The sequence below is a fragment of the Rhea pennata genome, chromosome 1 (assembly GCF_028389875.1).
Source record: "Rhea pennata isolate bPtePen1 chromosome 1, bPtePen1.pri, whole genome shotgun sequence".
In the NCBI taxonomy this organism is placed as follows: Eukaryota; Metazoa; Chordata; class Aves; order Rheiformes; family Rheidae; genus Rhea; species Rhea pennata.
In genome coordinates, this window is record NC_084663.1 from 76,074,120 (window position 1) to 76,098,263 (window position 24,144).

The 24,144-nt window shown below is 39.4% G+C and overlaps 1 protein-coding gene across 4 annotated transcripts in view; it reads left to right on the top strand.

Annotated features, from left to right (window-relative positions):
- Nucleotides 1-1,543: 1,543 nt before the first annotated feature.
- Nucleotides 1,544-24,144, top strand: part of MPPED1 (metallophosphoesterase domain containing 1) — a 64,416-nt gene continuing 41,815 nt past the window's right edge. The window contains exons 1-3 of one of the 4 annotated variants that reach the window (XM_062570712.1): nt 1,544-1,617; nt 16,216-16,417; nt 21,571-21,752. In XM_062570712.1, coding sequence (XP_062426696.1) covers nt 16,266-16,417; nt 21,571-21,752 — 334 coding nt within the window. In that variant the 5' untranslated portion in view covers nt 1,544-1,617; nt 16,216-16,265. Of the gene's footprint in view, nt 1,618-2,498; nt 2,550-15,782; nt 16,418-21,570; nt 21,753-24,144 lie in introns of those variants that run through there. The other 3 variants (XM_062570732.1, XM_062570741.1, XM_062570723.1) reach the window with 3 other exon arrangements.

Consider the following 24,144-nt stretch of genomic DNA (forward strand, 5'->3'; position numbering starts at 1 on the left):
GACACACAGCCAAACTCCATCTCCATCTGCACACAGAGCCGGTAAGAGCTCAGTGGGTAGCAGAGATACTCACCCCGTATGTGGAAGCTTGAGTTCAAGATTGGCCTCTGCTTTGGTCTGCTGGGCTGGTGTGAGATGCATCCCTTTATTTCCTCCAGAAAATGTTCTTTATTTCATTCTGTCACAAAACAAACACCCAAATATCAATGTTCTTTTATGGAACAGAATTTTTATTTTCCAGCTCAGCATTTTTTTTAAAAAAGGCTGTTTTATCAGTGGTAAAGTCACTATGTGCTCTACAGGCAGCCCTAAATCTGCTAATTGTTGATATCCAACAGACTTCCTTGCCTAGTAGGCGATACTGGAACAAGTGTGTAGGAATTAGATTTATTCTGGGAAGGATTTTAAAATATTTCATTTTAGAAATGCTTGACAATTGCGCAGTAAGGTCCTTTCTGTGTAATTTTCCTCTTCTCGATGTATGCATTTAACTCTCCTGCTCTCCACTCATAATATCATAGGAGTATAATATTATATATTTATGATTCTTTCATGGCCTGATTTTTGATGCGAACAGAAGCACTGCATGCTCAGTACCTCTGAGACATACAGCTGAGGACAGCATGGAAAGGGCCTTCCCCTCCACTGCCACCTGCAAACTTGCCCAGTGCCCTGCGAGCAGCTGTGGCTGCATCCGCCTGCCCGCCCACCAGGACCCTGAACCCACCATGACCACGGCCACCGTAGCCACTTCGGCAGCGGGGCAGGGCCTGCAAAGGGAGAAACTGCGGCCCCCGTCGGGCTGCCGGCTCCCGGCATGGGGACAGCGGCACTGGCCTGCACGCCCCGCCCTCGCGCCTAACGGCCGCCCTCGCGCCTAACGGCCGCCCTCGCGCCTAACGGTCGCCCTCGCGCCTAACGGCCGCCCTCGCGCCTGACGGCCTCTCTCCCGCCGAACGGCCGCCCTGGCGCCTAACGGTCGGCGCAGCAGGCCCCTGCCGCGAACCCCTACAAACTTCCCCGCTGCCTTGACAGGATGAGGAGGGCCTCGGGGCACGGCGGCCCGGGACACCCCCCCCCCGTCGATCAGCCCCACCCGGAAAGGCCGGCCGGCGTCCCCGAGCTCGCCACCCCCCCTCCTTAGGGCCCTGGCCCAACTCTGCCCGGGGCGGTCCCGCCAGCGGCCCGCGGGCGCAGGGACGAGGGCGCAGCCTCCCCCTGCGGCTGGGGGCGGCCCCGCGCCGCCCCGCGCTGACCCCCGCCGGAGGCGAGGCGGGAGGGCGCCAGCCCGCGCCGCCGCAGGCCGGGCGCGGGGCGGCAGCTCGCCCCGGCCCCAGGCGCGGCGGGGGCCATGGAGCATCGCGGGCCCTGCGGCGCCGGGCCGGCCGCGGCCCCGGCAGCTCCGCGCTCCAACTGCGGGGGGCACGGCCGGCCGTCGGGGCTCTCCGGCAGGGAAGGGAGGAGGGAAGGGCCCGTGGGGGGGGGGGATTCCTGGCCCCCCAAAGGAGGTGGAGGAGGCGGGGGAGGGGAGGCGGGGGAGGGGAGGCTGGGCTCCCGGAGAAGGAGGCGATCGCTCGCACAAAATCCTGCGTCTTCAAAGCAGCCCCGGCGGGCAGGGTGAGTATTACCCCCCTCCCCCCCCAGCACCCCCTGCCCCCCGCGGGGATGGGAAGCGGGGGAGGGACCCGCGCGGCCCCCACGGCGGGGTCTGCCCGTGGCCCCGGGCGGGGGGATTGTGCGCAGGGCCCGGTCCCTGCTGCCGGATCGGTTCAAGGCAGCTAGGTTCAAGCCTCCGCGCTGCCTTCCTGGCTGGGGACTGAGGAGCTGGGGCGGGGGGGATGGGGCTGCGTGTGCTGCCGTGCGAGGGTCTGAAACACCCCTTTCCCCCCACTACCCACCCCCAAGCGCGTCAGGGTTTTGCTTCTCCTAACCAAGCCTCCCCGTGCTTTCTCTTTGCTCCTAAAAAAAAAAAAGCCCCAAAGCTAGAGAGTGAGGCAGTCAGCGGGGAGGGGGGGGAAGGGCTTTTCTGAGGAGCTGGAGAGAGGCGGAGGGAGAGCCGCCGAGGTCCTCGCAGCGCCCCGCGCTCTGCCTCAGCGCTACTCTGCCGGCGCCTGCCGCCCGCCGGGCTGCAGGCAGGGTGGGTGTGAAGGTAAGGGCTGTCACCGTGGCTCCGCCGGGCCGGCCCCGCTGCGGGCTGCGTGCTGTGCCGGTGCGTGCGCTCACGGCGCGGCGCGGGGGGAAGGCGCCGGCCCCACGCGTGCCGCGCCGCCGACCTCGGCGCGCCGGGAAGTTACTTTGTTCGGAGAGTTGCCGCGGGCGGGCGAGCGGACCGGGACCCTGCGGGCCCCCGCCGGCCGCTTCCAGGTGTCGCCGGCGCCGCCAGCGAGCGCCCGGCACTGGCGGCCCGCGGAGAGCCCGGGAGCTCCTTCAGCCGCGGCTTCCCCGCGCGTAGCGAGAGGAGAGGGTGAGGGACGTGGAAGAACTTCCCTTTGTCACAGGAGAGGGTTTCAGTGACCTTCCAGAGTTTTGTTCCAGGAGGAAACAGTCCAGTAAGTTTTTCAAAATTCATGCTGATTTTGATATAATCTGTCGCACTGCTATTTGGTATCCAGCATGCACAGAGCGATGGAACAGGAAGAAAAGATTTGGGAGGTTTAGGTAGTGATTTCATTGCTTTTATTATGTTGCTTTCTTAAGAGCTGCATTTTGGATGTTGCATTTTCAGACAGCTAATATGGAAAACATTTATATACCTAGATGTATATGGGTAATGTAAAAGATAAAGACAGGAAGCACACAGAGGCAGGACAGATTTTAAACATTCAGTTCCGTTTGGGAAAAGATCGATAGTTGAAGATTTCTTCTTTCACGATCTGTACCTTGACAATGTCATAAATAAGAAATCTGCTGATACTGAACTTCAGTTAAATTTGAATGAATTTAGTAAGTAATCTATAGTATAAGAGAGCTTTTGATATTCTGCACAAATTGATAACTAGGCAAGATTATTAAACTTTGTGGTTGGCTTCTGATGAGGTAAACTCTCATTCATTCAAAAGAATAGCAGTAGATAAAACAATGATACAAGACTGTATCTTAAGAATGCATGTCCAGAATTTGACTACCATAAAAAGACTATCTCATTTGAGAAGAGTAGTTAAGGAGTCATTCATTATATGATGGTAATCTGTGTTGTAGTCATACATAATAAACCGTTTCTTGATGCCAGGCACTGCAAATTGTCCGGCAATATACTATACAAACAGGGTTTTAAATTTTTTATTTTACAGATTTATTTTGAAATTGTTAAATTCATGTATGATACATAAATTGATTGATGTTAATTATTAGTCATGGAATTCTAATGGTATATTTAAACAGTTTTGACTTTGCTCTTCCAGTTTATTTCATTGTCTCAGGCTATCCGAGACAGAAAAATCTTCAAATTTCTCTTTCCTTCTGAACATGTGTTAACCCCTCTTTCTTTTTTTCTTTTTTCTCTCCTTTGGCTTAATTTAAAGCAAAATAACCACTGAAAATACCTATACAAGTTTACGTAAAGAAAAATGTCCATTTTAAAGATACCTAAATGTTCTTCGTAGACTAGAGCAAACCCATCATGCCCTTTGTGAAAACCTTCTATTAAACATATTTGTACGATACTTGTTTTGGTATTAGTTTCTGATGCCAAACAACAAACATGAGAAAATGCAGAGATAAAGCTGTCACTCTGATCTTTGTTTAAACAGGTCGTGCATTTTATTTAGTGCTGTGTACTCATTACAGGAGCTGTTAGTAGGAATGTAAGGTGGACATGAGTTCATACATAGCCTGTTCTGACATTGATGTTTCTGCTTCTTGAACTAATGAGTCATAGCATATAGTGTTGTTTGTGATCATATTTATTTAACTGGATTCAGTAAGAAACTAGAAAAATTTTCCAGATTATATCCTCTTAGGAACTGAACAGGATTAGTTCTCTTTCTCAGGTGCAGTCCTCCTCACCTGCTGAGTAACATAGGAGGAGGCCCTGCTTTATTTTAGTAGAACATGTAGAGGTGCGTGAAGAGCTTACTGTTTTTAAGTCAGCTAAAATTTTGCCAATGAATTACAAGGAAGCAGACTCAAATCCCATGAAACCAGGTAACTGTTTAGTCGATTATCCAAGCAGTTTCTTTTTCCAGACATATGGAAACAATAACAAATAGGGAACAAAACCAGTAAGTTTATAATTGAGAGTTTTAATATTTTGCGCATAAAACAGTTTTCATCTCAAATGATTAATAAACATAGTAAAAAGAAATCAACGCAGTCTATTTGAAGAACAAATGGGCCAATTTAAGGTTGTGTATGTAAGGTAATCTGAGGGATGATGAGCCTCTGTACAAGTAACTTATATTAAGATATGTTAGTTAAAACGTATAGTTTGAGGTCTCAGAAGAAGATTAAATATAGTGCTGGCAACTTTAATTCACATGTTCTGGAATGTACACCAGGTTAGTTTCAGAGATCATTGTCCAGAGGTGAAATAAGGTCATTGTCAGAGCACGTGAAAGCAAGGTAGTCTCCAGTTGTGATTTCTAACTTTAATACATATTCTAGGCTATGTTTCAAAATATAAGCAACATTAGTTGTGTAAGAGCATCCTTTAAGATCACGTGGCTTTTGTCCTTTGACTTCCTCTTAGAATATCATCCTTTGAGCCTGATGTTACTGTAAGTAAAATACATGTGAATGTACTGCTTGGGCAAGGTTGCAGAATGACAGTCCAGTATAAGAAATATTGCAGAAAAGAGCAAAGTTATTATGGTAATGACTGCTCACCTGCTACTGTAGTGACCATCTCTAGAGAATAAAGTAGTTCATTCTTTGTGACTGCTCACTACTTGACCTCATTGTTGAAACTGTCAACAGGTGTGCCAGTTTTGCTGTATTTGGTATGACAGCGAGAATTATGTTAAGATTAACAAGTAACCATCGCTGTTTATATGTAGTAACTTGCAGTCACAACTGATTAGGGATTCATTACACTAACCTAAATACAAAATGCTTAACATTACTGCATTCAGTCACTGTTTAAATAGCCAAAATCCCATTATCCACTGTGGGAGCAAGATTGAGTCTGTAGTGTCATTTAAGCATACTGTATTGTATATTACAATAGAGAGCCTTACTGATACTGCAATAAAAGGAACTGGTTATCTTTTTCAGATATCTATTCTCAAAGGTATGTGTAATACATTTCAATTTGAAGTATCTGCTCTAACTTGTTATATAGTTATAGTTTATACATTTCTGCTAATAACAATTTTACTATATATGGCACAGGTATTTTTTCTGAAAGCTATTTTTTATGCAGAATGACCTCCTGACCTTTTAAGTTCAGTTCCTCTGCCATACAGCCAATCCAGCTTGCCTTATGGCAGATGAAGGTTTCGCCATTCAACCAAAGACTGAAGCCAGCAGAGCAGCTGTAGAAGCAGCATAAGAAAGAGATGATGGTTACTGATATTTTTGACTGTTTTTTCTCTGCCTTTCCCTAATTGGTTATTTTGCTCCAGCTCCTTCTTTGCCAGCTCTCGCAGTCAGTTCGCTTTGCTTCATGTGCTCTATATCTCAAACATTCTGCATGACACTTTCTTAACGTCTTTTTCCTTCTCTCACCTGCTCTATCATATCCCATCTTCTCTCTGCTCTTGGGTTTTGTGGAGCTAATCCCATTTAATTGTTCCTTTCTTGGAAAAGAAAATGCAAAGAACGTAATGTTTTGCCATTGCATCAGTCATTCGTCTGTGTTGCTGATTTTTTTTCCCCTGACATTTCCTTTGTTTGGTTTATGCAGACTGTAAGCTCTTTGGGGCAGATATTCTTTGTTATTCAGTGACTGTACAGTGCCTAGCATAATTTTCTCCTGGGTCTCAATTGGTCTATGGGATCTCATATAATAAAAATAATAAATAATAATACCAAGATTACTTTGACCTCATGGAACTGCCTCTCTTCTGGTTTTTGGTAGTAAACCAAAAAATTTCTTACTTAGAGCTTATCTTTACTGCTGTTCTAAGGTGTATCTCAGTTTTGCTCCTCAACACATATACTGAAGTCCCTAGCGTGAGTAGTTTTGGTAAAAGTGCAAGATACCTTGCCCAATGCAGAGGGGAGAGGATGAATTAAAACTTGACTACTACCAGTAGTTAACAGTGTAGTACCTTGAAGAAGAACTGAAATAAAAAATGACAGTTTAAACAGTTTCTAGTGGAAAATTCAGTTTTGGAAACACTCCCTTCCCCCCACAAAAAATTGTTTTAATTTCACCTTCACCAAGCTGATAAAGAGTAAGGGAAAAGAAAATCCCCCCAAATATATAGTGGTTTCATTTGAATAATTTGGTATTCTCCTTGTAAAAATTTGTTCATTTTACTTTTCACATACTTTGCTTTAGCATCTTTTAAGTCAAATGAAAAATTGTACTCAGCCCACATAAATGTTCAAAAGAGTTTCTCAAACCTCTACAGATCAGGGGACTTAACAGTGCAAACAGTTACGAACACAGCTATTCAGCGGCAGCCAGTCCGGTCACTGAGCAGTCAAGCGATCATCACCTTTGGTGCAGGCTGAGCAGTGCTTTACAGTGTGATAGCTTCCACCTGAACTGGCCTAGCTGGCATGGAGTAATGTGAGTGCATTATCCCCGTGTAGCTGTTGTCCCAAATCTAATTTCTGGGTGGCCTCTTTAGCTTCAGGGAGAGCAACGATTTGAAGTGTCCCTGTGTGAGAAAGGCATTGTAGGGCTGAATCCTACTGACGAACAAAGCAGCAGTCATCCATGTGAGGTCTGGAGAACATCCAGAGATGTTTGACCTGAATTGCGCCCCCCCCACACCCCAGGCTGTGTATCTGGGACTTCCCCCTTAAAATCTTTCCTCTCTCTTTGAGAGTGTTTAGTTGCCTCTGCCTCCCTTTCCTGTGAGCCTTGTAAGGGGGATTTGTGGGGGCATGACTTTGTGAATAGGAGGAGTGGGTGGCCCAAAGACCTCTTGTGTATTTTTTCCTTATCGGTCCTGGGAGGGTTACCTGGGGTTTGAGGGGGACGGGACGGGAAAGGGGGGGAAACAGGGCAAACCCACCAACTTTCTCTTTCAGTATTAATAGAGTGATGTGAAGGATTCCAATGGGGATGAATGTACCTAAATGATTGAAAGGTGAAAACAACAACATCTATAGGAAAATATATTTAATTTTCAGTTTTGTGTCTGAGAGAAAAAATGAAGCTTAAAAAGATTTACTCCATTCTTCTGTGATTGAACTTCAGTCCTTAATGAAAAATAATATGTGCTGATCTCCACAGTTATCATTATAGGTGTACTTAAATTTAAGCTGTATTTGACTTTCCATTTCTTATATATCCTTATATAGCTTATACTTTGGCATTTCATTCATCTTGAACTATAGGAATAGATTGGCCAGTTTTATTTTTGCTGTTTGTGTGTATTAACATAAAGATCAGCAACCTTTCATGAGTGATTAGATAGTAAAGTTAGATTTATTTCTGAAATCAGAGGAGATTATTGGCAATAGAAACTTGGCCAAAGCTAAGAGATGCTGCTTCACAAGCAGGGAAGACTCTGTAAACTGCTTTATTAGTAGTAACTTGCCTGCATATGAAGCAACAGTTCTCAGCTCCTGCTAAACTCAGAATACATCTCCAGCTGTGTGTTCCAGTTGTGCTGTGCCCTGTTCAAATCCACCAGCCACCCCCTGACCTGCACTACGCTTTGCTGATCGCTAAGCTTACTCTGCTGGTGACCAAAACTGATTTTGAATCCTTGCGTGAAAACCAATTGAACTGACCAATAAAATAATCCTCTGCTCAGTGTTAGGCCTTGCCACGTTCTGATATAATTTTTGTATTGGAGCAAACAGGCTAAACTATATGGAATGCATTCTGCTTCAGATATGCATGAACAACCAAATGGGCCAAATTCTGTGCGTTTATGCACAGTTCCAGTTGAAATCAATTTGGATGACTTCTGTGGCTAAGGCAAGTGGGATTTGACCCAGTAGGGGTTGTACAGATGCAGCCTGGAAAATAAGTGTTTGGCCAGTTGTCGCAAAAGCTGAAAGAAACAAACAAAATTCTTCAGTTATAAATTTAAACCAAACCTTTGTTTCTTAAACATATTATGTGTCAGTATTTACATATTCATTTTCTAAGTAAATAATACTGCATTTTAAAGGATTCAAGAGCTGAATCAAATGGCAGGCCTAACTACAGACTGAGATATACAGTCAAATCACCACAACCCTAATTTACTCCTATTGGAATGTCCATTTTTAGTAATTTTTCCATATAACCTGTATTTTTAGCTATTTTTTCTTAGAATTAGTATTGTCATTCTGGGATTTGTAATTTTTCCTACACACAAATGTATAACCATGATTTGCAGTAACGTAACAGATTTTAAAGTACTGCCAGAGATGAAAGCAAATTTTAGAGTGAGGAATGAGTTTTGTGGCTTTTAGATATTTATTTAAAATTTCCTTCCCTAGAGGTAATTACTTAAATAGATTAGCTACCTCTGAAGATATTTGAGGATAAATACAGGTGATGTTGAGCCAAATAGTATATTTTTGAGGGAAGAGACTTGGTTTTACCTAAGAAAAATGTATCCATTTAAAACTTTTATCCAAATACAGTGTTTTGTACATTCAGACAAGATCACATAGGATTATAATACAGCATTTAGCCTTGAAAAATGCTCAGTCTATTTATACATCTTAAAGCATTGCAGATTTAAATATAAAAATATATTGGTTATGTTGTAAAATCAAAGTTAAGGTGTAAACAAATATTGTTAGATCGTGTTTATTTTTAAATTGAATAAATGAACAGTTATTTGTATGGATGAAGACTTGATTTAGAAAATGATACTACTGATAATTCCAAATAAAATTATATCTCTACAAAGAGAAGATTCAGTTACTGTAGTTTTGGGAAACTAGATAGGGAAAATAGAAAAAGTAATTTAAAATCATGCAATCCTAATTCAAAATAAGACTAGCTAGGAAGGTTTCTAAGTGGTAGCTGCTTTAAATCAGTACTGAATTAGATTTCACAGGCAAATTATTGTAATTTTAGTGTTTTCTGAATTCATTCATCTATCTGTTTTTCTGGATGCCTGGTCAGAACTTTGGCACGTAGTAGGTAAAATATATCTGTTGAGGAAACTCCACAGAAGTGAATGTAAGGGCATAGTTCCAAAAGACAGTTTATTTATCTCATTTTCCTTCTATACTACTTGCAATGTCTGTGTAATCTTTTTATGACAGTTTAAGCCAACAAGTATGTTGGTGTTCTTTATGAATAAAGTAACAAGAGAAACATGCATAACATATTTGAGAACAATAGATAAAAACTAATTTGAAGAAAAAATTAACTTCAGTGAAGAATTTTGTCATAACATATTTGACGGGTCATTACAATCAGCAAGGGAGAACAATGATGTGTGTTTTACCTTGACGAGAAAAAACTTCGGGAATTTTGTTGTTACTTTCTAATATGGGTTAAGGTAATTATAATTACAGAGAAATAAGAGGTCTTATTTAAGTCACTATTTTTTTTTCACATTACAAAACAGAGCTCGCTCGGTATCCTGTAGATCTGCAGTAGCAAGTTGGTGATACATACGATAAGGCACTGAAGTGTTCATTGATAGAAGAAATGGAAGTTCCTAAACAGGAGAGGATAGATACTGCATTTCTTCTCGTTGAAATCAGTAGGATTTTGAGGCATATATATAACACAGAATTACGCTCATTGGTTTTGGTATATGAATGGGAATAGCTCAGATTTCCTGACAGAAAAGATACAGCCATAGCAGTGAATGTTATTTAATTGATGAATGTTAGCAAAATCAGATTCATTAGCACAAAAAAAATCTCAGAGATGCATGTTTTAAAAAGATCCTCCGAAGGATCCCCTTAAGAAATCATGGTGATAATATGACTCCGTTAGGCAGAGTCTGCTAAGGAGAGCTGAAACTGAGAAAAAGATCTCTTTCAATTAAAGATATACCTGAAACAAAGGTTTTTGACAATGAAGTTTTATAACACAGTGAAGTATACGTGCTCCTGCTACCGGAAGAGAATTGTGAAATTCATGGTAACAGCCACTGTAAAGAGGCATTAGAAAAGGTTTTATTCAGATTTTTGACCTTAAAACAATTTGACAAACTTGTATAGCAGTATAGCTACATGTTGTGCCCTGAGAAGCAGATGGTGCAATATATTTTGCCATCTCATGGCACTCACTGAATGAATTGGTGATTATATTCCAGTTTTTGGTGGAAATAAATCTGCATTACAAAACTCACCCTAATTCGTACATTTATTTGCTGCTTAAAAACAGAGATTTCTTAGTATGTGTGTGTGGAGTTGGAGCTGCCCTTCAGTAATGTTTTCTCTAGATTAGGTCTGAGACACAAAGGCAGCCCAGGGAAATATGCCAGATCTAATGTGTGTGCCAGGCCCTCTGTGTGTGCTGTGTCTGTGCTGGGGGTAGAGGACTTCAGGCTTGAAGGCTGTCACCCTGGCACGTTTCACCAGAGCTAAACTGACATTTAGAAAAAACTAACAATCTCAAATGCTGTATGGCTTCTGTAGTTTAAGTAGGGTTAGGTTTCCAAGCAGGATTTTGTAGATCATTAAATTCATATTGTAGAATTCCAGGAAGTTTGTAAGGGTGATAAACACCTTAAATGACATCACAGATTATAATTCAGGTATCCTCAAGGAGTCTGTTGGGTTTTTTAACACTCTTTTTTAATTCCCATTGACATTAATTGCAGGTACGTAAAACATTTGCTTTGACAAAAGTGGGCTTATAAGTGCATACTGCAGTGCTATATACTGCAGTTTTATTTATTTTTTAAAATGCAATTGGTAATGTTTCTGTTTGTGAGAAATCATATTCCTTTAGAAAACCTAATGATTCTATCAGTAGAAGTGTGCACGATCAACCTTTATACCTACAAGTATCTCAATGACATTTGATTATGCTGCCTTCCATTTAAAGTCCACAAGTATGTTAAGAGCATTCAGATGCCTTACTGTCGAGTGAATCCAAAGCAGTCTGCTAAGGGAAGACTCGGTGGATGTGATTTGCCAGGATTTGCATTCTGTTTCTTTCAGAAAATGAAGAGGAGGAAGAGGAGAGTGTATCCCCTTTGGAAAAGCTTTCAGCTGCAGAACGATTTGCCTGGCTCATCCATTCCTGCAGAATATTGCCTTTTTAGGATTATTTCAGTGTTCATTTTCTGATGGCAGAACTGAAGATAGCAGACTAATTCTATTGATTGATTTCTTGCTGGAGTATGTGACGTGTATTTTAGCCAGCAAAAGTCCATTAGAGCTTTTAGCCTGTTTCTCATAGCAAGTAATGCTTTACTGGTTCCAGTATATTCCATTATTGCTGGACAGTCCATAACACCTTTCTGAGTGATTTAAAACAAAAAAAGTAGTAGTTTGTGATAATGAAGTTACACTATAGGTTATAGGAATGTTACTATAACAATTGGGACCATTGCTGCAAAATCATTCCACAATTCCACAATTGGGACCGTTCCACAGAGAGCAGTTTCTCCTCAGTGTAGGGAAAGACCTGAACTCTTGACCAAGCTCTGGGTAGAGATTCTTGTTAACAGCGTCCATGGTTTGCACAAGAAGTGAATATATGACTATGTCATCCATAACAAACTCTCACACACTTCTTTAAAGTATTTTACTGCTGCCGTGTCACTGGCTTTTTCTGAAAAAATACAGCTTTGATGATTTACAGCTGCATGAAAACATTTTTTTTTTGCTATTACATTTCATTTCTCCATTGCATCCCCAAATCCCAGCTCGTCAGACTCTGAAAACTCACATCTTTGCTGTAGCTACATCTTTGCCTCTGATCTAGTACCAACCTTCTCTTTTTTTCCTCTTGTTGTCTCACAATTACTATGCATTTGTTTCTCTCCAACTTTTGCCATGGTGTGCTCTAGCCAGGTTAGGCTTCTTGGTCTCACATTTTTTTTGTAACTTTGCAAAGGTTATTGCTTAACAGGTGTCTCCTTTGCAGTTTTCTCTCTTAATTTGTAACTTCTTTGTATTGTTATATTGTCATCATTGTCATCATTATTTTGTCCTGTTTAACTGCTATTTCAGGTGACATCTGCTCGAGCTATGCTGTTTTCAAGTCTAAGTGTTTTTCTTTTCTTTTGCTGGAATAATTGTCAAAAATTCTCAGTATTGTTCTTAGGCTTGAAACAAAGAGTAGATGATGGAGGAAGCAGTGGAGCTGATGGAGTAAGATATAGTGAGAGACAATGGGCGAGGGAGTAGACTGAGGGATGAACAGAAAAGAGCAGAATCTGGCAGCAAGGAGGTGAGATTAAAATAAAATATTACATTGAAACAGAAAAAAGATCAGAAACAATACACATAAAAAAGCTGGAGAATTCATGTAAAATAGAGGGAAATAATTATGGCAGCTATACAAGAAGGTTTTGAGATAAAATTAAGTAAGGGAAATTTCAGGCTGAAAAAGTCAGGACATCTTCATACAATGATTTATTTGAGGAATTAAATATATGCCTGGGTTCAACCACCTGCCTAGTCTGGTAATTCCTGAGGAAGGATGCTATAATCCAAATACTTTGTGGCTTGATCCAAAGTCTGTTGAAGGTAGTGGAATGGTATCTGTTTTATATGGTGGACTGTGGATCAGGGATCTGTGGACATCTGAAAACAGACTAGAGAATGCAGCAGAAATATAATGTACAGAGAGCATTCCTGACATCAGTAAGAAGATGGCTTAGCTGATTTAATAGCTTTTTCTCAGTCTGTGATTCTAACAGCCAGGATTGTGATATTTATTTTAGTATTCATGTTCTTGCAGTCCTTTTTACATTTCTCTGTTTTTCCCTGGCAGACATCCCGCAGCTCCATAAGTCTGGGGGAAGAAGGTGGTTAGCATGTTGTTGCTGTGGGGATTTGAGTCTTAATGCTCTATGTTGGTAATGTTAGGCATATAATTTTAAAACTTGCATGCTATAGCAGCAGGTAATTATTTCCCTGTTGCATTTCACACTCTGGTTTGGGAAAGGAAGAAATTTCAGATTATTAAAAAAAGTTATAATTTGGGGGACTATTGGAAAGGAAAACAGAGGAGAATAATGGGTGTCAGTCTGGTTATCAGTCAAGCTGGAAAGAGACAGCTTGTTCTGTCGAACACCAAGAATGTTAGTAGTGAGCCAACCATTTATGCAGGAAGGCAACCCTAGACTGAAAGGTAAGGTTCAAAGACATCTGTGTATGTTTCTGAAATGAGCTTGAATAAAAATCCCTACTGAATTATGCTTACTGATTATGTATGTTACAATATTCTGATTTTTGGCTAGCATGAGCTGTTTATGTGATTGCTATTTATTTTTATGGCAGGAGCTGTGTCTTTGTTTTTTTTCTCCTGTCTTGGATGCTTTTTATGTGTCCAGGGTCGACATTGTGTAACTGTCATTTGGTAAAAGGCTCAGCAGTGCTGTAGCATTTTCTTTTCTTTTTTCTTTCTTTTTTTTTCCCCCTTACCTCAAGTGAGACATGTTGGCTTCCTGTTTCGCACATGTTTATATGGTGAACTTCTTGCTGAATGTCCGTGGCTGGCATCCTCGCAGGCTGGCCTAATGCTGTAATTCACACACACTCCCATATGCAAGGAGATTCCTCACTTCTAAGGACCCTTCACCACTAAATGATGCTTCAGCGGTGTACTTGCTGTGGTTTATTTCTGTTTGCAAGCTGAGTGGAAGAATGGTTTTGAAAGGACTGTTAGTTAGTTTGTGATGGTAAGTGCTGTTTTCCACTTACCTGGAAAGAGGAAGCAGAGCATGAGCATGGGTATTGGGGTACCTGAATACATCTACTGTTTCTGCAATAGGTTTGATGTATAACTTGAGAGAAGTCTTAAAAGATAGGACCCAAACAGCAGGCTGACAAAAGTCATGTTCTCAGCTGTTGTAAGCACTAGTAACTTAATAAGCCCAGCAGGAGATTCTAGGTCTTACTGGGCAGTGCCTTAAATCCTTGTAACAGCAGTTCAGTTGTATGTAAAATGGGCATAATCTTTGAGTTATAAAACTGTATAGAGCTGTAGAATCACAAATTATTAATCATACTGCAGAATATTTCTAGAAGTCACTAGTTCTAATCACTTCTTTCAAAGAGAAGTAGGTTCACTTAGAACAGCTTGCCCCCTATAAAATCTCTGACCTTGCTCATGCAAACTTTTTTAAAAAATGCATCATTTTGTGCAGGAAGCTCCTCAGGGAGGGTTCCTGACATCTGCCATCTTAATTTCTTATTTTCTAAATGCAGCACTTTTGTACTTGATTATTCTTACAAGGATCATGCCTCCCTCCCTTCCGTATGCTCTAGCTCATTCCATTTTGGTATTTCGTAGCCTGAATGCAGCATGTGAGAGTGTTTAAAATCCAAGATTTTCTTCACTGTTAATTCTAGCATTTCCTTACCAATCACTTCTGGGGGAGGGTATGAAGGAATCTGCTCTTTTATTCTCAGACTGTTCTCCTGCAGGTTGTTAGTGCTAGCAAGTTGCCATCAATTTACAGCCGTTCAGTAAGTAAAATGAGCGGAATCTATCATTCTGGTTTTATAAAGGACAAGATTTCTCAAAACAAAAATACACCACTACTTCTTGGAGCATTTAATATCTTTAGTAGTTAGGCAAAGGAATGAAGTTCAGATTTTTGAAAATGCCTAGGTTCTTGACTCCCACTAGAACTGAATTGGACCTACATATCTATAAATAGCTTTAAAAATTTGTGCGACTATGAAGACCTTCCTTATTCATCACTTTTGGTACAATCAGAATGGCAGTGAGATACATCAGCAAGGTTGCATTAAGAAACCTGCAGTCCTGCTTTCCAGAAACTGCACATATTCAGTGAATCACTTTATTCTGCCATGGTTTTTGATTAAATACATTACTTTTGAAGCAGATTATTTATATTGGGCAGAAGAAAAGAGCACTTGCTAGCATGAAAGTAAATATTTAAGTTAGATAACTCTTAGAGGCGATGCAAAATTATACTATAAAAATACCCAACCTTATTGCTTATAATCCGTTTTTTATTAAAACTGGGAAATAAAAGTAAAAATCACATTTAAATTGCTTTCTGATGTTTCTGGCGGATACTCTTTGTATTGCAGTAGGTTTCACTTTCTCACCCTGCTTGCATGCAGTAGGTTTCACTTTCTCACCCTGCTTGCAGTGCTGCCGTTCTAGACTTGTATAACCTTTGTGGAAAATTTATTCCCAAACATAAAACCTGAATTGATTTTACTTTTTAATATTTAATACCGTTTATCTGTGTGTTAGTCCTCAAATCACTTTCTTTGCCAGTGAATCCGGAATTAGGGGCCACTGCTGTCTGAGAGGAGGATGTGTGTGATGGGAAGAATCCTCATGTCTGTATCAGGAGTTCTTTCAAGTGATATTAAAAACCAGGAGCAAGTACTGACATGTGCATGCAAGGCAAAGTTTGCTGTGTTTCTTAGGATATAAAGAAAAACCACTTGCAATACACCCCTTGATGAATGGCACAGACCTTCTGAAGAATTGGTGAAATTGATTCTTTTTAACTAGAATTTTAGTCATCTACAGATGGGTACTCTGTGTCAAGTTTGTTTGTTTGTTTTTTCCTTTGAAGATGCATATCTATAAACATTCAGCAATGCAGTCAGAGAAAAGATGAAGTAAATGATTGTGTTGACAAAACATTATAATTTGACATACCATTCTGAAGAATAACTGCCTTGTGTTTTAGATATGTATTAAATGTTTGAACTATTTGAACTATTTGAATAAGTTACCCTGTGTTTCCTTTGCAAGTTTACTTCCCCTCCCACCTCCCACCTCTAGCTCAAGTATATTCATCAAATTGCTGAGTTGGAAAGGTTTGTAATGAGTTCTTTGAGCTGTATGTCTTCCTCCCTCCTATCTCCCCTTAATCTTCACCTGACATTAAATAAAGCAAATCCCAAACAGATTAACTGTCAAACAGTTATGCTCCATCTATTCAATCTGCTTTTAGGTTTTCCAAGGGGGAGTGTGCTGATTAGGTAAGGAGATGTCATGGTCTTCTTCTGTCGATGTAGGAAGATAGCAGCTATGATCGCCTGAAAAAGCAGAACTACTCAGTGCAAGCATGGCTTTCGCCCAGTCGCACATTATGGCAGCTAGAAGGCATCAGCACAGTAGACTCATAATTGAAGTGGATGAGTACAGCTCAAACCCCACACAGGCTTTCACGTTCTACAACATTAACCAGGGACGTTTTCAGCCCCCACATGTGCAAATGTAAGTATTATAGTTTTGTTACTGCTCTAGCACAGCCTTCTGAATTGTTATTGCCTTGTCGATGTGGTATTTGATGGGCCAGTCAAAAAGAATTTGAAGAACACTGTTTTGCTGCCTTTCTAATACTAATTGCTATAATGATACAAAATCAGTCCATTTGGAAAATATAAGTACTTTGTTAAAGGATGGGAGAAAGATCACTCCACTAGCCTAACTTCATATTTATGTATTAAAAAAAAAGAAACAAATAAGAAGCAGTGGTATTAAAGGATTTTACAAGGATGTTACTTTCCACAGTCTTAATACTGTTTGTTAGCATTGTGCACTTGCTTATTGATGTAAATAGCTGTTTAAATGCCAAGCCTGTATTCATAACAGGTATTTTCCTATTGTTTCTTTGGTTATATTGCAGCTACATACAAGGAAAAAATGACATCAATAAATAAAATAGTTTGGGCACCCATCCGACAACTTACTTTCATACCAATGATGTGCCAAAGATGCCAAGTGCTTAAAGAGTAATTAAAATAATGTGTTTGTTTCTGACTTCTAATATCATGACGACACCAGTAAAATTAACTGCTCTAAATGATTTACTTGTAATGTAAAGTGGAGAATTATAATTACAAAATGAAATCTGCCATAAAGTTTAAAGCCAGAAGGAAGAACAAAACAGTTAAGCCATTACAGATAAATTAAGTATAAAATTCTACTGTAAAATATTTTTATAGGGAATAAAAATGTCTACAACATTTTATTGTGTTTATTAAAGAGAGAAGTGGTCTTATCTTTAGATCAGAAGCCTGGCTTTTATTTTTTAACGGAATCTTTTGTTCTTTTATGAAGACTAAATAATCACCTCATTCACATTTTTTGTATTTAATATAATTTGATAACTTCTAAACATAGGCCATGATTTTTGCAGTTAAAAACTGAGGAACAGAGTGGATGCTTTATATCTATTCTGTGATATTTTATATACATTCTTTGGCATAACTTAGACATTGCATTTTAAAAAAAAGAAAGACTAACATTTATGCTAGCATGGTGGTGAACTAACACTTTTGTGGGGCAGTAGATATTAGTTTATAGTCTGTGTTTGAAGCTTTTAGGTACTCTTGAAATGCAAAAGTAGAATGAGTTGAGTGTTAGCACAGAGAAACATCTTTTGTTTATAGTGCTGGCAAATGATGGCAAAAGTACAAACAAATGTGGGTTCAGAAATACTTCTGTAAATCAAAATGACAAATGTAGGTCACTTAATTTTTGAAGTTTAACCATTCTTTGTGAATATTCAGACAGTTCCTGGACACTCATGGATGTGTTCACCAGTCCAAAAAGCTAAATGATTTTTACAAGCAAAATACTGGATTACAGATAAGTTTTTTGTTACTAGCCACTTGATACTTGAAAATATGCTGCTTAAACTTCTAACCGGTAAAAAATGATATTACCAGAGGACTTAGGCAATCAACTGCATGATAGAAATTCAGAGCCTAAGCAAGTAGTTCAGAACAAGCTCTCCTTAGAAAATTGTTCCTCAGAAGAGTTTAGCAATCTGTTATGAATGATTAATACTGTTGAAAAAGTTTATGCAAATAGGAGAACAGGCTAGATCAATTGAAACATCTACCATAATCTGACCTACTCGTTCTCTCGATACAGAAATTGCAAATAATGTTTCTGAATACTAGTAATATTGCTTTTGTCTCTTACCTGTAAATAGAATAGTGACAAGGGAAAAGTAGGTACAAGTGTAACAGAAATACCTTTTATTCCCATAACTGCTATGGGTGAAATCTTAGCCCGAGCAAGTTTTGTCATTAACTTCAGAGAAATGAGGGCTTTGCCTTGTCTTTATATATATTTCAAAATTCCTAGAGTAGTGATGTTGCAGGCAATCATAAACAGATTTCAGATTGACCTGTTGACAGCTGAACTTGCGTTAAACTGCTCTCACCATAATTATTTTTCATGCTTTTTTCTTTGGAATTCAATCTTGCAACCCTTCCTTGGACCTCAGTGCCGTTTTGTATTTCTTGTTCCACCTTTCAGTGTCCAGAATATGCTGACAGCATTTTCCTAGCTGCATCGTGGTGTGATGACTGGTTTGCCACTGACAAGAAGGCCAGTAAATTCTGACAGTGTTTTCAAGTCCCTCAGTCATTTCTAGGAAGTTCCTGTCCTGCTCCTTTGTGAAACTCCACTGAAGTCTTATGTATAAAACAACCTCTAAAAGAGGTTTTGCACTGAAATTTTAACTTAGCTTTTCAGCTTCTCTGCATGTTCACATATAGTTGAAAGAAAAACAAAAGCATTTGCATAAAAATAATCAGATCTTTGTACCTCTGCTCATGTTGCAAGCAGTGCATTGGGTGTTGATGTGACAGTTCTTGAGAGAAGATGTTACACAAGAATATGGGAACCAAGCCTTCAGAAATTATTTCCAATAATACAACTTAAAATTTGACACGTTTTTACCTGTATACAGCCTCAATAAGTGCCTGATGCTTCAGCATGAAAACCTACATCTCATTTATTTGGTTCATTGTATTGATATCTTTTTCCGTGCAAATTCGCTGGCCCTTCGCACAGTATTTAAAACTTATTCATACCTTAACAATCAGGAAAGTGCTGTCCACATCTCTCACCTACCGCATCCAAACTATAAGGAAAAGCATAGGTATTTTGTGCTGCGTGGATTGCTGTGGTAAGTCTGTTGTTTCTCTGTTGGGCTTTAGAGAAGGAACATGCAAAAGAAGCTACTCCCTGACATCCAACTTACTGCTAGGCTGAGCTTTAAAAGATTTCTGAGGGAGAAGAAGCACCCTTAGGTGCTTTAACGGCTATGCTACTGTAATGGCTCAAAAAGGAATAACTTAGATCAGTACATATTCCTAATTTTATACTAAGATAGTATGCATAATTTAAACCTGGCTAACTAACCTGATATGTAACTCACTTTGGGAAGTGCTAGGCAGGGGGAGGAATGTTCAGGAGCTTGTGTGCTGCAGTGGCGTTTAATCTTAGCTTGGAGGGCTGCAACGATAGCCAAGGTCATCTTTCTCTTCTCCCTCTCCAGCTATCCCGGTTCATTTTGAGGAGGCACTCCATGACCTAAACACAGCACCCTTCACACAGATGGCACCTTCATGCAGAGTACATCCTCACCTGCTAGTGTAAAGCCCATCTTTCACCATCCCTATTCCCTTGCGCCCATGGTACCCCTGCGGAGCTTGCCTTATGGCACGATCTCTTGCCTCCAAAAGGGTGGCAGCTTACACACGATGGTAGTCATTCAGCTGCCCAGTTGAGGTTGTGTCTTCCCCTGCCTAACCTCTTCCATCTAATTCTTTTCTCTCAACCCCAGCCCTTTTCTGTGGATCAGTGGTTCCCTTGCTGTACACATACTCCCTTTGCCGCATACACAGTGCTTACAGCTGCTTGCCTTTGGGCTGCATTGTGGCCACCTATTCTGCTGCCTTTAAGCCAAATTTCATTATTGTATGTAGTATAGCTAGCATGTACTTACATAGCCCACTAGCATGTATATGCTGCTAGCATGTACATTCATTAGGTATGATTTGGTCACAGCTGGGTTGACTCTATGTTTGGTTACTTTCTGCTCAGAAAGTGGAAATATAGAAAGATGGCTACAAGGCAGTCATACTAAAAGGCCATTTCTCCAGAATAGCTATAAAAACTCCACATGAATGGCTGGTGCTTAATGTAATGGCTTAAAAAAAAAACAACAGTTTTTATTCCTAAAATGATATAAGAAAGACACATACAAGATAATTTACTTGTATACTAGCTTTGTGGTTATAGTGTAGAAAATGCTAAGAACTTTTTTTAAAATGTATAACAAGATTGAAATGTTATAGATTTTATTGCTGACTGTCCTTCTAGTCTTGTGAAAGTCTCAAAAGCGCCTTAGTTTACCCATCTATAAATTTAGTAGAATTCTTCTTTGACTTAGAGAAAAGATTGTGATCAAAGATTATTATCTTCTGCCTTCTGAGTGCCTTCTGGAAATGTACCCAATAAACTCAGGGGTAGTATCATTAATAACAAAGACCTCTAATTTTTTTTCTGGTTTTATTTATATACAAATAAGAGCCTGAATTGAAGTACAGCCAGCAAGGGATAGGAAATACGTATTATATATTACAGCAGTGAACAAAACTAATTTTATTTTTCCTTTCAGAATAAAGTTTAAAAAGTGAAATAATCCATGACAGTTCTTTGTATCTCTCATGTTTCTAGTGACATAAAAACTCTTGCATCTCATGGTTTTTAGTTCTAGTCACCAAAATTCCTCCGACTGGAATAGCAGATAGGGTATAGCTAGATGCATTTGCTTCTATATGTGCTAATGAAATGTGGATTGAAGGTAAAAAGTTTGAATGAGTTGAAAATGAGTATTCTTCATCTAGCAGAAAAGTGTACTCTGTTTTCTTCTTCTATATCATAAGTCTCATAAAATTGAGTTAGATCTTTTCTTTTTCTCAGATTTGAATATTGAGATTGGGCTCTGAACAATATAGTCTCACCCCTCACAGCGCATGATTTCATTTAGTATAATTAAGCCTAGAAAGTTGCCACATTTGTCCTCACAATAGTCAGGCTTGAATGTACATTTACAGCTGTTGCCAATGGAGTTCTTATCTTGCTTTGCATTAGCACACTGAAACATATCTCCAAAATGTGTTAATTAAATTTGTTGGAATTATATAACTTGCATAAAAATTTATAATTAGAAAAAATCATTCAAATGTATTTATGTATCTGAAATAAATCTGTTCCCTCTGTACCATGTAATCATATTTAAACAATGCAACAGAATAGTACTTGTCCTTTGAAACTGGCATTGTCTTTGATTTATTTGTATTTGTCTCAGAGTTACTGCCATAGTTGAATCTCTTTTCCATAATCTCTTCAAAGTAATCCATCTATCCAGCAAATACTGAAAATGTTGTGTTGTGAACATTGAGAGTTTTTACACTTCCCATTAGTGTTAGGTTTGTTTTAATCAATCCCTTCCATCAGGCAGATCTAGAAAACTGTATGATCTTCTGTAAAGGTAAAAGTATTAGAATTGCAAAGGAGACACTAAAGTATTTTATAACTTTTTTATGATACATTTCTTACAGGGTTGATCCTGTGCCCCATGATGCTCCCAAACCTCCAGGATATACTCGATTTGTCTGTATTTCTGATACTCACTCAAGAACTGATCCCATCCAAATGCCATATGGAGATGTGTTAATACATGCTGGTGATTTTACTGAGCTGGGACTTCCTAGTGAAGTTAAAAAATTCAACGAGTGGCTAGGTAGGTATTGAATTGTGTGTTTATTTGAAAATAAATTTGATTTACTGATTGTATCTGCCCCTCCTGCCTCCCAGTAAAAACCATCACGCATTCAGGAGTGATGAATATTAATTTGACTTTTAAATTTGAATGGCAGTGAGCAGAATCAGATTTTTTCTTTCTTCTTTTTTTTTACAAATATTTTTGCATTTTTCCAACTGAGCAAATAAGATATGTGAGACTATTCATCTGTTCTGCCTTCACACTCTCAAGCGTACGTTAAGCAACTTCCTGGTGTTAACAACAATTTAAGTCAGTAGGCCTTTAATGATTTGCATAAAATCTCTTACATACATTGTTATGGCTTTGCTTTCCCGCAAAAAAAAAAAAAAAAAAAAAAGTTGTTGTGACTGAAAACATTTGTCTGTTTAACCCTGGAGGCTCATAGCTTTTCTATCTGAGGCTCAGCTGCACCACAGTGGTGAGTTCCAAACAAAGCAAAACGTGTGCCTGTGGTTGCTGTCTTGGATGTGGCAGACCAGATGTAGATACCTTCTGTAGGCAACTGTTAGCATTGGTATCTGAAATTCTGTTCCACTGGGCAGGAGAGTGGTGATTTACATGTGTTTCTGCAATGTTTTGTGTATGCTAAAAACAACAAGAGTGGAACCTGGAAAGCATATGCTATATCCAGACAAAAACCCTCATCAGCATTGTTCATGCAGTGTGGATACCTTAATTCAAAATAAAAATGGATTCTTGATTCTGATACTGGAGGAGAGGGAATGAGGAACTTACAGAAAGGAAGGACACAGGACAATGTACTGGATTTTAGTTTTTAAGTTGATTTTCTTTCTTTTAGTTTATGTTTTTTGTATTTTTTCCTGTCCTTTTTGCTACCTGGTATAGCATTCCATGCTAGGAATGCAGAAAACTGACAGATGCAGGTAGGCTGAAATGAGATTTAAAAAAAAAGTCTTTACAATTTAAACAAATATTTACAGACTAGCCCCTTTCTTCCCCACCCCCCCTTTTTTTTTGTCAGTCAAGCCAATGCTAATAAATATTTTTTGAGCTTGGAAACTTGGTAATATGCATAACATAGAACAATTGATTTAGGGAAAATACTAGAATGCATTGAAGTAGGGAAGTAGAAGAAGAATATGAAAGTAAAATACTCTGTTATAGTGCCCTTTGCTCTGTCTGTAAACCCAAATGGAAGAGAATAGTTGTACAACAAAAAACAAATTTTAATCGTTCTCTGTAGGTCTCTACCATGCATTATATTAATATACTGAAAATAGCACACAAAGATTTTAGAAACCATGTGGTTATCCTTTGTAAGTAATAGCCATTTTATTTATCTGCTAGAGTGCTTTGGGATATTGCTTGTGAGCAAGGATGGGGGCTGCACACATCGATTGCCTCAGTTTTTGTCTCCCTAGTTCTCCATTTGCCTTCCTGCGGGTCACAGCTGTACAGTGTTCTGAAGAAGTCTGTAAGATGAAATGTGAAATGCGCTCCGTTTGGCAGGGAGATTTCACAAGGCATTTTGTGGTGGTCTCTTCGTCATCTTTATTCCAAAATGAGGCTTATTTTTTCTGACTTTCAAGGCATGCTTCCAATTTCATGATAGCATGTAATTTGGGAAGAGTGGATTTCTGTAGTTTGAAGCATATTTTTTGCAAGAGTGTATCTTTGAGATACTCAAAATTAGGAAGTTAAATAAAGGATTTTTTAGTTCATTGGCAGTTTGAAAAAAAAATAAATTCTTGAATTAATTTTGAAAAGTTCAATAGAAAAATATTGGGAGTCACTACACAGGTAACATTCAGTATTTAGAATTTTGTTTGAGTTAAAAATCTCAAGCATTGATTTTTAAATTATATTTAATGAAGTTTCAAAAGAAACTTTTAATTTTTACTTTGAAAGGGTTTTTTTTTGTTCTGAATGAACAATTTGTGAGTTCACGAATACCTTTAGCGTTGTAAAATCTATAGTCAAAATCTATAGTCAATCTACATTTCTAAAAGTTTCCCCTTTGAGGTGAAGAAACTTAATTTGTTCTGTTTCTGCTGGTTGTGAATTTTGTTATGAATTTTGTACTAGTCTCTCACAGTTTTGATTTTTCTAGATTGCCACTTCCAGTATCTGCCATGAATGCCATGATTTTGCAGCTATAACTCCCGCATCTTACCCAATCCTACCTGCTTCTCCTTTTTCCCCTTACATAAACATTTTATTAGTTTCTTGAGAAACTAATTGACAGATTCTGGCAGGAACTTGCATCTCCATCCACATCCCTACCTGCTGCTGCCAAATTTCTCTGCCTATTCCTTTATTCTGTAGCACTGGACTCACTTTCCCATTTAGTTATATTATTTTATCTTGGTTTTCTCTCCTCTGCCATTAG